This window comes from Capra hircus, chromosome 5 (assembly GCF_001704415.2).
Source record: "Capra hircus breed San Clemente chromosome 5, ASM170441v1, whole genome shotgun sequence".
NCBI lineage: Eukaryota > Metazoa > Chordata > Mammalia > Artiodactyla > Bovidae > Capra > Capra hircus.
In genome coordinates, this window is record NC_030812.1 from 65,359,554 (window position 1) to 65,372,315 (window position 12,762).

The window sequence follows — 12,762 nt, forward strand, 5'->3', positions numbered from 1 at the left end:
GAGGATAATTGCTTTATAATGTTGTATTGGCTTTTGCTATATAATATGAATCAGCTGTTAGTATATGGGTCGAACCCAGGTCTCTCACATTGTAGACAGACGCTTTACCATTTGAACCAGCAGGGAAGTCCAATATTTATAGACATAGATATATAGATATATCCCCTCCCTCTGGAGCCTCCCTCCCACCGCCACCCATCCCACCTCTCCAAGTTTGCATTGCATTCTGATGTTGTTACTAGCTGAGGTCTAATAGACCATGAGCCCACTGGCAGGCAGTATCACCACTTAGTGGGATGATGACTTTGGTGTTAATCAGCTACGGAAAAGACAGTCGTGCTCATTAAGGATGGAGGTGACTGCAAGAGTACTTAGCAAGGTACTCACAGGTGCAGGTGATTCCGCCATGTAACATTTCGCCTCCATTGCCAATTTGGGAGGAACTATAATGGATTTTTCCTTTGTCTTTATTAAGGAAAGGTAAGATTATTTATACCATAATTTTTGCATTGATTCTGCCCTGCCTTTTACTAGCTGTTTTGATAGTAATAATGCTTGAAATCACTGCCTTCCAGTTCTCTTCTACAGCAGAGATGATGCCTTTAAGTGATTTGAGATATGCTCCCTGTAATTTCATGCTTTGTCCTTTTGCCTGTGAAGTAACAAAAATAAGCACTATTCTTCTGTCTGACTCTTTTTGACCTCATGGACTGTAGCCGGCCAGGCTCCACTGTCCATGGAATTCCCCAGGCAAGAATACTGGAGTGGGTAGCCATTCCCTTCTCCAGGGGATCTTCCCCACCCAGGGATCAAACCCAGGTGTCCCACATTACAAGCAGACTCTTTACCATCTGAATCACCAGGGAAGCCCCATTCTTTTTCCATGATGGCACTTCAAATATTTGAATGAAACTATTGTTTCCTCACCCCATAATCCCTTTTCAAGTCAATTAACCTTAATCTTAATCCTTTAGCTATCTGTCACAGAGCTAAGAATGTAAGTCTCTGATGCTCCATGACTCTCCAAACTGATACTGGATAGAAATAATGAGAGCAAACATTTATTGAGCTCTTACTATGTGACAGATACTATCATTAAGTACTTTGCCTGTGTTAATTCATTTAATTTTCACAACAGCCCTACAAAAAAATCTCATTACCTTCAGTTTAAACATGAGGAAACTAAGTCACCGAAAGGATAAATGACTTTCCTAAGGTCACCCAGTTCACAGGTGGCACAACTGGCTTTTCAACCCAAACAGTTTGGTTCCAGACAACATAGTCTTAATCCCAATGCTGTTCTATTCCTCAGGGTCCCAAATCTCACTCATAACTGAGAGTCTGGAGCTCCTAACTCTATAATAGCATAAATTCAATGGGATACTAGTGCCTGCAAAATGGTAATATGTCTTTCTTGAACAAGATTCCACGGTCAAAAACATTTGGGAAATGCTGAGTAAGGTAACACTGAATAAGTTTCCACTCTGCAGAGCTTTCCAAAGTCTTTAATATTTTCACAAGCATGAGGGGTCTCCAAAATCTAGATGCAGAATTTTCCAACCCTATTTACCCTTGGAACTCTCATCTAATAAAACACCTAATAATATGTGGCATTTGATAGACTATTATTTAGGAAATACTGCCCTAAAGTGTAGTTTAGATTCATCATTATTCTCTTTCTTTTCTTTTTTTTCTGAAAGAAAATGGTTTCATTTTATATGATCCAGAAGTTTAGCATCATCTCCACAATATAAATGGCTTCCCCATGGGCTCAGCAATAAAGAATCTGTCTGCAATTCAGGAGACGCAGGAGACACAAGTTTGATCCCTGGGTGGGGAAAATCCCTTGGAGGAGGGCATGGCAACCCATTCCAGTATTCTTGCCTGGAGAATCCCATGGACAGAGGAGTCTGGGGCACTATAGTCCATGAGGTCACAAAGAGTCAGACATGACTGAGCTACTAAGTACACATGCACACAATTTAAAGGTTTTGTATCTAACACTTACTTCTCCATCTCATTGAGGGTATCATGAGAGATGTGAAGTACACAAATACACTGTGGCCACCATAACCCCTTGGTTCTACTAAGCTGTGCTTACTGTGCTGTGATTACTAGCTCGGTCATGTCTGGCTCTTTGACACCCTATGCTATTACCTTTTTTTTAAATGGTCCTGCCTTGACTCTTGGTCATTGCAATTTGCTGTAAATACTCACAATACATACTAAGCCGTTCATCTTTTTTTTTTTTTTTTTTTTACTTTTTTGGGGAAAAAATTAAATCAAGTCTCCTGAATATCTCTAGGCTTCTAATATCTTCCTCCTCTTCACAGTCTCAAAGATTTCTCATGGGTTTCATAGATAACAGGTGGAAGCAGTAAAGGAACAGACATCATGTGAGAATCTTCTGTGGACTGAGAGTCATACCATGCATTTTATGTAGCACATAAAATCTCCAGGACCTAGGGAGGTATGGATCATTAGTTCCAGTTTACAGATGAGTAAACAAAGGCACACATTAAACAACCCGTCACGGTCAGTGCACTTCGGCATTCAACCATCCCACGTGCAGTCCATGTTTCTGGGGTGCATTTCATCCTGGTAAATAGTTACCTGTGGCTTATTTATTAGGTTGAAAACATCCTGTTAATTTACTATTATTTAATTTATTAATCTTAAGTTCTGACTCTCACAAGGAAAATGCTTATGAACCATATAATACAAAGGCAAAAATGTGACACTCCCATATTTTACAGATATATTCTTTCTCAGGATCAGCTTGCCATTCAGAAACCTCTCTGTCTCTCTTTTCTACACTCATTTCTTGCTCTCACTCGGGCAGATACTTTTCTTTCTCACTTTGGATAGCCAGGTTTAATTTCATTAAAATAGACTTTATTTTTTAGGTCAACTTTAGATTTACAAAAAAGTAAGAAGCTAGTAGAGAGAACTCCCATATATTCTGCAGCCAATTTCCGCTAATATTAGTGTCATGTGTAAGTACAGAACATGTGTCATAATTAATGAACTGATGTTCATACACTTTCACAAACTAAAGACCATACTTCATTTGAATTTCTTTAGTTTGTGTCTCATGCCCTCTTTCTACTCTACAGTCCCACTCAGGGCACTACATTATGCTTAGTCGTCATATCCCCTGAGGCTCCTCTGGACTAGAACACCTTCCCAGACACTTCTAGTTGATGATGACCTTGACAGTCTTGAAGAGTACTAGTCAAGTATTCTGTAGACTGCTCCTTAACTGGAATTTGTCTGATGTTTCCCTCATGGTTAGATGGGGTTATGGGTTTAGGGAAAGAAGATCACAGAGGTGAAGGGCCATTTCATCAAGTCGCTCTGTATGGCCCACACCTAAGGAGTGGAGAGTCATGTTCTTTTCCTTCTTTGACTCCAGAGTATCTGTTTAAATTTTTTGGCATTCTTCTGCCTGGGAGATCTGTCTCTTCACCTCCTTATGTACTCAGTTACCAGGTAGAGTATAACTAAAGTACGAGGGGTAAAAAATCATTTGGTTCTAAAATATTTCTTCTTACAATCCGGGGCAAAAGCATTTTTGAAAGTCTATTTTCCTTTGCTCATATTTAAATATAATTTCATTCTTTTTCATTTATGACTTTATATTGGAGTACAATTGCTTTACAATGTGGTGTTAGTTTCTGCTGTACAACAAAGTGGATCAGCTATAACTGTACATATACCCCTTCCTCTTAAGCCTCCTTCCCACCAACCACGCCCCACGGCATTCCACCCCCCTAGGTCATCGCAGAGTGCTGAGCTGAGCTCCCTGTGCTCTGCAGCAGCTTTCCACTAGCTATCTATTTCACACATGGTATTGAATATACGTGAGTGCTACTCTCTCAATTCATCCCACTCTCTCCTCCCCACAGTGTGTCCCATGCTTGTTCTCTACATCAGCGGCTCTATTTCTACCCTGCAAATAGGTTCATCTGTACCATTTTTCTAGATTCCATGTATTATTTCATTCTTAACTGAACACTTTATATATATGAAACGGAGCCTATAGAGGATATAAAGATGATTCACACAAGGCTCCCTGCCTGAATAAACAATCCTCGGGGTCAATCAGAAATGTATGCATTTCATGAGGTAAATAAGTGCTGTGAAAGTGTTAGTCTGTAGTCCACAGTTAAAAAGTGCTTTGGGAACACTGAGAGAATAGTACAGTCATCCTTCTGTATCCATGGAGGCCTGATTCCAGGATCCCATGGGTACCAAAATCCCTGGATGCTCAAGACCCTTATATAAAATGGCAGTACTAGTATAATGAATACAATCAGTCCTCTCTACCAGTGAGCTGCACATTTGTGGATTCAACCAACCCCAGATAGAAATTTTGGTTGAATCTGAAGGAGGTATGACTTGTAAATATGAAGGCCAACTCAATTAATTCAAGCAAAGTTTGATACAGGAAGAGGGAGTCCAATGTTGGCTTCCTGGGTATACCACCATGATTCTGAATGATCCTAATTATGAAATGGAGAAACCTTAGCTCACAGACAATAAAAAACTTATCTAAGATCACACAGTTGTGTAATGTAAGAGCTTAAGCTGAAAATCAAGTCTTCCAGTTCTAGACCCTATGTTCTTTTCACTGCATCCAACCAGAAGATAACACAGAAGTCTGCTATGTCATTATTTAAAGCATAAATGAACAGAGCACTTACCTCAAATAAACGTAAAACTCTGGCCAGTGCGCCAACTTCTTCTTTGAGTGAGAAGATCAGCGATACAGCATTTTGATCAGAGTTGCCTTCAATGTAGTTTGTTTCCTACAGGAGTAAATGCATTTGGGTAAAATTTTTTTTTTTTCCACAGCTCAGCAATTCAGTCCTGTGAAACCTCCAAGGAAGAAGCGAGCATGAACTTTCTCTTCTAGTTAAGCCTTGGAATACAATGAGCTACATACATTCTATATAGAAGTATATGTGCAAGGGAAAATAAGTAAATCAAGGAAAGTAAAACATTAAATGATGTGCATAGATCAAATTTCAATTTTAGAAAACTCTAATTATTCACTGGGGCTTCCCTGGTGGCTGAGATGGTAAACAATCTGCCTGCAATGCAGGAGATCCAGGTTCAACCCCTGGGTTGAGAAGAGTCCCCTGGAGAAGGGAATGGCTACCCACTCCAGTATTCTTGCCTGGAGAATTCCATGGACAGAGAAGCCTGGCCAGTTACAGTCCATGGGTTCACAGAGTCAGACATGACTGAGTAATTAACACACACACTATTATTCACTGATGTCACCAGTCACTCTAGAGACTGCCTTTCAGTGACACTTACCAAGTGCGAGGTACAATCAGGGCTCTGAAAGAAACAAATGAGTAAGAGGATGCCCCATTCATCAGCAGCTCAAATTTTTACTTAATAGACACATACACAACAAGCAAGGTAAGTAGAAAAAGATCTTAAAGGTGGTATGATGGTTCAGTAATTGTCCCAGGAAAACACTGAGAAACAGAGGGTAGAAAATACTAAAATTAGAACACACACAGGCTTTTAGCTCCAAAGACATTGGTTTGGAATCCTCTCTCTTCCATTGACCTACCAGAGCACTTTGGGACCAACAGCTTAACCTTCTTAATTTCTTCATGTGTGAAATCAGGCTAATGTATAATCCTGCCAAGCCCTATCAAAACAGTATTCAGATGATGAAAGAAAGACAGAGAGAAAATATTTTAAATATAATAATAAAAGCATACAAAATGACGGAAATATTAAAAATACCCACAAAAGACTTCTTGGCCTTCAGTAAAGATCTCACAGGAGCATTAATTTGTTCCCAGATGCTGGGATCTGAGATACCAATTGTTGAAAAGGAGCCACAGAATACATAAGAGCGCACAATTAACCCGCTGGAAGATGGACGTCTTCAAACAGCAAAGAATGTCTAGGATCTAACATTTTCTCCAGCCATGTGACAGCAAATTAAGGTGGGACTAGGGCTGCCACTCCAGAAAGGGTTGGCCAAAATCTTAAAATGTTAAAGTTAAGGATTAAATTAGATTTTACAATAATATACAAAGTTCCATGTGTGCTTTCAAATAAACATCATGTACCTAAAACTGGGAACAAAAACTCCAGCAGAACAATTACTCTCTTGTAAGGAAGTTAATGAAATTAGTGGAATGGATGTTGCATTATCTCAGTGAGAAGGCTGTGCTGGGCAGGCCCTGGGTGACTTGCCATCTTAAGCCCTGTGTGTCCACTGATGACCCTTAGGATGAAGTTCTTTTAATTCAGAGAATTCAGATTTTCCCAGAAACTCACCTGAAACAGTATGGGGGAAGAACCAGAATTATCAGTAAGTGTGATTAGAGGGAGCCTTAGATGAATAGCAAGACTGAACTGTTAAATATCTTTGTATTGACCACAGTACTATCTTTCTAAAAGATTTTTTTTGATCTACCATATATTAAAAGCCTCTATAAAGTCATGTCTGACTCTTTGTGACCCATGGACTATAGCACAACAGGCTCCTCTGTCCAGGGGATTCTCCAGGCAAGAATACTGGAGTGGGTTGCCATGCCCTTCTACAGGGGATCTTCCCAACCCAGAGACTCAACCTGTGTCTCGTGTCTCCTGTACTGGCAGGCAGGTTCTTTACCACTAGTACCACCTGGTTAGTATACTGTCTGAAGCATTATAATAAGCACTTGATTTGGATTATCTCATTTAATTTTGATTACAGTCTAGAAAGTAGGTTTTCTCCAAGTGCCATTTTTATTGATGACAAGAGGAAGGCTTAGAGAATTTGAATAACTCCTCCAGAGCTGGAGCCCATGTCACTGGATGCCGGCACTCTGTCCATGAGTCACAACTTCCTGTGGACTCTACTTTCTGTCTCTAATCCTGCCAGAGACACACAAATCAGTCTCTGATGTCAGTCTTCTTCCTAGGAGAGAACACTGAGCCCTCAGTTCTTCCCAGCTTCCTTGAAATGACAAAAAAATCCTATTTCTAGTTCACTTAGCAACATTATCCTCTCCTGTTGGCCTCCAGGAAACAGAACATTTCAACAGAAGTCATCTACCACTAGGGCGATTCAGATGTGAATGTATGGAACTCTGTCAGCCACCACCTTCCCACTTCCACCCAGGCCAGTCTGACCTTCTCCAGAAACGGCCCTCAGGGTCAGGCCTTTCTTTGGTTCCCACTGACAACAATCCAGCCCTTAGTGATGCTCCCAGCAGAATTTAGGGCTTCCCTGATGGCTCAGAGGGAGACCTAGGTTTGATGGCTAGGTTGGGAAGATCCCCTAGAGGAGGGCATGGCAACCCACTCCAGTGTTCTTGCCTGGAGAATCCCCATAGACAGAGGAGCCTGGTGGGCTATACAGTCCATGGGGTCACAAGGAGTCAGACATGACTTGGCAACTGAACAACAACATAGCCAACAATATACAATACCTCTTTCGAATCGTCAAAAGTCTTGTTGGTGCCTCATCTCCTGAGATTCGCCCTCAGGAAACTCCTCTACAGAAAACTGACTTCGTCCTTGCCCTTTCAACACCTTATCACAGGAAATGCACTGCATCCCACCCTTGTCCCTTTTCAAATCCATTACCCTTCCTCAAAAGCCCCATGGGTAGTACTTCTCAGAAAACTTCTGTACTCCTCAGCCAAAGAGAATAATCCCTCCTCAATCTAGGTATTCTATTTGTCTCCTGATGCCCACGTGGGACTTGAGAATAACTGACTCACAGAGATAGGCTTGTCCACAATCTCATTTTAGGGAAACTATGAGCCAAAGAAAGTGACTCGCCTGGAGAGCACACAGGCAGTGCATGGCAGCTTAAGAACTCAGGCTCCTACTATGGAGAACAGTATGGAGGCACTTCATAAAACTAAAAATAGAATTGCCATATGATCCAGCAATCCCACTCCTAGACATATATCTGGACAAAACTATATTTCAAAAAAATACATGCACCTCAGTATTCATAGCAGCACTATTCACAATACCTAAGACCTGGAAACAACCAATATGTCCATCTGACAGATGAATGGATAAAGCTGTAGTACATATGTATACCAGTAATATATATATATTACTGGGAGAAATATCAATAACCTCAAAAATGCAGATGATACCACCCTTATTATTTTGAAATGAGGAAAGAGACTCAGCAAGATTAAGTGGCTTGTCCAAGGACACTCAGCTAATGAGTGGCAGAGCCTGTAAGTGAACCTAGGTCCAATAACTCCAAAATCCTTAACCTAAATCCCAGTGACTCAACTGGAACAACAGCTCTCCTTTTCGAAGCTTGAGGGACCTGAACTGAAAGGAAGCTTATGGAATTTTGTGAAATGATGTGATCTTGGGTGGATTCTGATTCCAATACTGTTCTGTGGACCAGCATGGGATCTTGGGCAAACCTTTTCCAGAATTTGTTTAAACTGGCTCATAATCTGTAATTATTTGCTTCAAATAGATATGTGAGTTGACTTAAAAATACATGTACACTCAGGATGCATAAAGGTACAGAAAATTAGTTTAAGAACTAGAAAAGGAGAAAGAAAGCAGGGAGGAAAAAATCTTTACTAGCAACCAAGAAGAAAAGAATTTTGATCACTGAGAATTGCACAACTGCCCCCATCTCACATGCCAGAAAAGTAGTACTCAAAATTCTCCAAGTCAACCTTCAACACTCCGTGAAACGTGAACTTCAGGTGTTCAAGCTGGATTTACAAAAGGCAGAGGAACCAGAGATCAAATTGCCAATATCCGTTGGATCATCAAAAAAGCAAGAGAGTTCCAGAAAAAAACTTCTGCTTTATTGACTATGCCAAAGCCTTTGACTGTGTGGATCACAACAAACTGTCGAAAATTCTTCAAGAGATGGGAATACCAGACCACCTGACCTGCCTCCTGAGGAATCTGTATGCAGGTCAGGAAGCAACAGTTAGAACTGGACATGGAACAACAGACTGGTTCCAAATAGGAAAAGGAGTATGTCAAGGCTGTATATTGTCACTCTGCTTATTTAACTTCTATGCAGAGAGATCATGCTAGGCTGGATGAAGCACAAACTGGAATCAAGACTGCTGGGAGAAATATCAATAACCTCAGATAGGCAGATGACACCACCCTTACAGCAGAAAGCGAAGAAGAACAAAAGAGCCTCTTGATGAAAGTGAAAGAGGAGAGTGAAAAAGTTGGCTTAAAAACTCAACATTTAGAAAATTAAGATCATGGCATCTGGTCCCATCACTTCATGGAAAACAGATGGGGAGGTAATGGAAACAGTGACAGACTTTATTATTTTTGGCTTCAAAATCACTACAGATGGTGACTGAAGCCATGAAATTAAAAGACGCTTGTTCCTTGGAAGAAAAGCTATGATCAACCTAGACAGTATATTAAAAAGCAGAGACATTACTTTGCCAACAAAAGTCCATCTAGTCAAAGCTATGGTTTTTCCAGTAGTCATGTATGGATGTGAGAGTTGGAATATAAAGACTATATTCTGCTGAATGCCAAAGAATTGATGCTTTTGAACTATGGTGTTGGAGAAGACTCTTGAGAGTCCTTTGGACTGCAAGGAGATTCAACCAGTCCATTCTAAAGGAAATCAGTCCTGAATATTCATTGGAAGGACTGATGCTGAAGCTGAAACTCCAATACTTTGGCCACCTGATGTGAAGAGCTGACCCTGATGATGGGAAAGATTGAAGGCAAGAGGAGAAGGGGACAACAGAGGATGAGATGGTTGGATGGCATCACCAACTCGACGGACATGAGTTTGAGTTGGTGATGGACAGGGAAGCCTGGTGTGCTACAGTCCATGGTAGCACATGTCAAAGAGTTGGACATGACTGAGTGACTGAACTGAACTGATAAATACACTTAACAGAAATAAGTTCTCTTTGCTTTTGTCTAACAAATACATTCTATTGTTAATATATTTGGAAAAAGAGCAGTTTTCATAACTGCAAGCAATTAATCTACAGCAAAGATATTCCAGGGGTACTCATTGCTGACCTTAGTGCTTTTGGGGGTCATGGGCAGAGGTGTGTTTTCACATGTGTGATTATACAAACACACATCTACAGTGTAAGACACCCAGAAACAAGAGCAGACATCCTGCTGTGGACTCACTAAAAGCCTGTCTATTGCAGAACTTATCTGCAGGAGGAAGCAGTGTGGTTGGAGGAGTGCACAGGGTGTTGGAGTCAGACCTGGGTTTGAACACTGACTCTGTGCCATTTAGAGTTATGATTTCTGAGTTTCCTTCAACTTTTAATCTGTCACCCCATTCTATTTTTCTTCACAGCACTTATCCTCCACATGAAATTATATGTTCATTTGGTTAAATGTTATAGTCTTGTCTCCTCCACAAGAATTTAAGTTTCACCAGGGCAGACTTTATACCAGCTAGCTGTACCTAGCTCAGAGTAGGTGCTCAATAAGTCTTTGTTGAGTTGAGTGAATGAACGAGCCAGACGTCTCTTGCAGGATTGTTGTGCTTGCATGTGTAGATCAACCTTCTATCTGGACTATACCTAGGGTGTTCTGCTTATCTGGGTTAGAGCTTCAGGAAGGTATAAATGTGTCTTTTTGTAGATTGTCAGAGCTGGAGTCCTAGAGACTCAAAGGTGTTAGTAGCTCAGTCCTGTTCGACTCTTTTCGACTCCATGGACTGCAATCCTCCAGGCTCCTCTGCCCACAGAATTCTCCAGGCAAGAATACTGGAGTGGGTAGCCATTCCCTTCTCCAGGGGATCTTCCCGACCCTGGGATCAAACCTGGTTCTCTCACATGGCAGGCAGATTCTTTGCCATCTGAGTCACCAGGGAAGCTCTCCCAGAGACTATTCTCTATCCACCTCCCCCACCTCCCAGCCCCCCATTTTACAGATCCCAAACTGAGCCTCTTCCCCAGTTAGGGAACTTCTTGATGATACATAGCATCAGCAAACTAAACACAGAGTCCCCATCACCTGATCCCGGGTCCATCACATTTCCACTGAGAAGCTCCACCAGCCACTGGGCTTGACTCAGTGTGTGCTCCTCTCGCCAGTACTCTGACACATTTTGTTGAACAAACAAATCATTTCTGGCTAGACACCCCTGTCACTTCTCCTATATTCCAGAAAGTGTGCTAAGAGCTTTAAAGATATTATTTCACTTGACTCTCATACTAACTCTAGGATATAGGTTTTTTTATTCCAACCTTTCAAATGAATAGACCTGAGGCTCTGCGAAGTTAAATAGCTTGCTTTCAACACACAGGTGTTACAGAGCACTCTCTAAACCGTCCTCTTTACACTCTCTAAACCGTCCTCTTTACACTCTCTAAACCTTCCTCTCCCAGGGGTGGGCTTTAAGTCTGAACCCTAAATTCTAGGAATGTGGCCAGTCAATTAAAGAATGTACTTTGCAGTTGTTCACCTCAAGGAACAGGGAACACTTTCTAGAGAATAGAATGCACCCTGGTCATTATTCTTGCCACATTAAGGTTCTCTTATATTCCAAGTTCAAGGCTGACTCTCGAGTATTTTCCTCTGTGTTTAATTGTCTCCTTCCCCAGGTGGGAGTAAGTCTGGGACCTCTTCATAACAGCATTTTCTCCCAAAGGTGAAAAAAAGGATACAATTTCTTACAATTTTGCCGTTTTGATTCCTGGCTGAGAACACTTGTAAAACATCACAGAAGAGTAAATCCGGATGGACCCCTACTCCCATTCCAGATTGTTAAGGACCAATGTACAGAAGAAAAAGAAGGCGACAGAGACTTGTGTAAAGACACACAGCGACTCCATCTGTGGCAGCTCTGAAAGCCCATCCCCAACTCCTGCAGCTCATTCCCTGAAAGTCACCCAAGATAGATGTTCTCTCCTTGGGAAACGTGTTGAGCACATGTGTTATCTGTCAACTTCCTAAACGTTTCCGTCCTCCTCAAATGAACTCTCAATGTCCTGGTGAGTTGATGGGAGTTGAAAACACCAACACTGCTCTGACCTCTTTCCACGGCGGGAGGGGGGCAAACTCCCCTCCCTGCGCAGCTAAGACCCGACCCCCGCCTCCCCAGGCTCACCTGTCCAAAGTCGCTGAATTTCCTGCCCAAGGCTCCGCTCTCTAGGACCAGAGCTGACATGCTGGCTCGTAGCGCGGGCCTTCTCTACAGTTATGCACCGTCAGCCGCAGGGAGATTTGCAAACAGCGCTAACAACACGTGGTGCTGAGGTTTTTAACCTGGCTTTAGGGAGGAGCGCCTCCAAGATGTCTCCTGCCTCGTACCCGCTGCAGGAACGCCCCTCGATGGGCGTTGTCCTGACGCTGCAAGGCTCTGGGTCGGGACCTGGGCCACCCAGAGGCGAGCGGCAGGGAGAGCGCCCGGGGAGATTGTGGCCGATGCGGAGAGGCCGAACTTGGCTGCCCTCCTGGGATGTTGGAAGGCCAGTGAGGGAGGGCAGGACCACCTGTGCCCTGGAGATTAGACAGGTTGGGCATTTCCAGGACTCTCCAAAGCCTGGGCACAGATTCTCTGCCACTGGAGTAAATCTGTGGCTGCCTGATGAAAACAATTGTAAGAAGCAGAGTCAAGATCTTAGTTGATGTTTGGGGAGGGGTTCCTTTCTATTAACCACCAAAGAAACGACCTTTTGGGGTCTGACCTCAGAAAACTAAATAGATGACGTTGTGAATACTGGGCACTGTTGCTAAGGAGCAAAGGTGAGAGCACGACCTGGGTTGAAATGCAGCCAGTGTGTCACTGAG

At 42.3% G+C, this 12,762-nt stretch overlaps 1 protein-coding gene across 1 annotated transcript in view; it reads right to left on the bottom strand.

Annotated features, from left to right (window-relative positions):
• PAH (phenylalanine hydroxylase) overlaps positions 1-12,254 on the bottom strand; it is an 85,225-nt gene extending 72,971 nt beyond the window's left edge. Inside the window, exons 1-2 of the mRNA XM_005680540.2 lie at positions 12,080-12,254; positions 4,707-4,811 (exon numbers count right to left, since the gene is read on the bottom strand). Coding sequence (XP_005680597.1) covers positions 4,707-4,811; positions 12,080-12,139 — 165 coding nt within the window. The 5' untranslated portion in view covers positions 12,140-12,254. The remainder of the gene's footprint in view (positions 1-4,706; positions 4,812-12,079) is intronic.